Below are 1779 nucleotides of genomic sequence, written 5' to 3'. Positions count from 1 at the left end.
ACTGGCAGCTTGTCTTCATTCCAAGAAGAGCATCATGCAGAAAGGTATGGTAGCTCTTGAATGACACTGGAAAGATGTAGAAATCAAACGGGGGAAAGATTTTCACATGATCAGAAGAACTTTGAAGTCCCAAATCAATAAATCAGCAATCACAGAACATGCCACAAAGAGAAATCATGTTATAGACTCACTGCGGGGGTAACCCCAAAGTGTTGGACAGAGAGTTGAAGTGGCACTCACTGTATCATGTTGGAAACCATCGGAATACCCTGCAGTGGGCAAGTTCTGAATTGAGATAAGGCTAGGGGGCTCATAGACTCTCGCACATCCATGACCAGGTATGGAAATAAAGCAAAGCTTAATTGATTTATCAGTTTGATGGTCATTTCTTACATGAATAAATGCTTATAGCGTAGCCAATTAAAATATTCACTTTTATGTCCTTTTCGAAATTAGTTCAATCATTTATTTATTTTCTTTTTACATTGAGACAATACTTTTTTCTCATTAGATGAAAAAACTTTCTTTGAAACAAAAACAAAATCAAATGCAACTAATTACCAGGGAATGTTTTCATAAAGTGAAAAATTTCAAGAGTTTTCTGTTTTCACCACTTTTGTGAGGAATATTTTATGCTTTAAATAATAACCGATTCCTTTATGGAGAGTAAATATATTTTTATTCTGTTGTTTTCTGAATAAGAATTCGTAAAAAAAAAGAATGTAGGGAGATATATGGCAATTGAAATGCTAAAGAAACACTGTAAACACAGTATTTTCAGTCACAGTCCTGAGTGCATTCCGGGCTTTACCCTCACCCACACTGATTAGGACGATTCACCAATTTTCTTATTTGACGAGTCAATCTGCGTCATAGAATATTATATTTTGTAGGCATTTTCCACGTGCTGTGAGTCCCGAACCTGCCGTTGTGAACATGTTGACCTGACTTTCCATTTTATCTTCACGACTACTTTAGCCTGTTGACCGGTAACACTCGTGACCTTGACATTATATATGTTATCCCGTGTACTGTTCGTCTGAAGCGATGGCCGGTGCGAGCGATCATGAGGATTTTTTCGAGGGAACCGAGAAGTTACTTGAAGTATGGTTTTCGTCATCCTCCGATAACGAACAACATGATCTGAGGAATATAGACAGGTACGGCTTATTAACTTGCGTGGAACAGAATTTCATATTTTAGCTTGTTAATTATTAGTACAAGTCTTGTCACAGCTGAGCGGTCTCGACGTTGACCGTGTATATTGCCGTGTTATTAACAGTTATACCGTCGATATAGTACATCGAAATATTATATTTGTAAAATAAGAGAAATGACCTATCCATTATTGTCGTGACATTATTGTGTCAGTGTTTTAACTGATAAATATGACCCACCTGGCATGTGACTTCTGTATTGTTCTAGGCCTAATAAGTTTGCCACCAGAGATTTTAGCAACGTTGTGGCGAAAAAGGTGTTTCAGGCTACTATATATAGGAATGGTCAATATATTGATATTGCCAGATTTATGCTTATTTGCAAAAAAGAACAGACACTAAATATAGATCACAAAAAATGTAATCTTCAATATCTACTTCATCATATTGGTCAATATTAGGCCTATTTGGTAGACGTAAAAAATGAAATGCATAGACAAACTTACAAGTATATCATACATTTAGGTTTGCCTGTGGAATAGCTGGATGAACTGACTGCATGACAGTCATTCAGTATTTTTAAGGTATTCCATGTTTAATACACATTTTGTGGAAGTGACGG

At 36.3% G+C, this 1779-nt stretch overlaps 1 protein-coding gene across 1 annotated transcript in view; it reads left to right on the top strand.

The window, feature by feature from the left end:
• The first annotated feature begins 814 nt into the window (after positions 1–814).
• LOC110456882 (S-adenosylmethionine decarboxylase proenzyme-like) overlaps positions 815–1779 on the top strand; it is a 19632-nt gene continuing 18667 nt past the window's right edge. Inside the window, exon 1 of the mRNA XM_021507912.1 lies at positions 815–1160. Coding sequence (XP_021363587.1) covers positions 1048–1160 — 113 coding nt within the window. The 5' untranslated portion in view covers positions 815–1047. The remainder of the gene's footprint in view (positions 1161–1779) is intronic.

This window comes from Mizuhopecten yessoensis, unplaced genomic scaffold (assembly GCF_002113885.1).
Source record: "Mizuhopecten yessoensis strain PY_sf001 unplaced genomic scaffold, ASM211388v2 scaffold8937, whole genome shotgun sequence".
NCBI classification, from domain to species: Eukaryota; Metazoa; Mollusca; class Bivalvia; order Pectinida; family Pectinidae; genus Mizuhopecten; species Mizuhopecten yessoensis.
The sequence above is the reverse complement of the archived record's forward strand: the minus strand, read 5'-3'. Positions and strand labels throughout refer to the sequence as shown.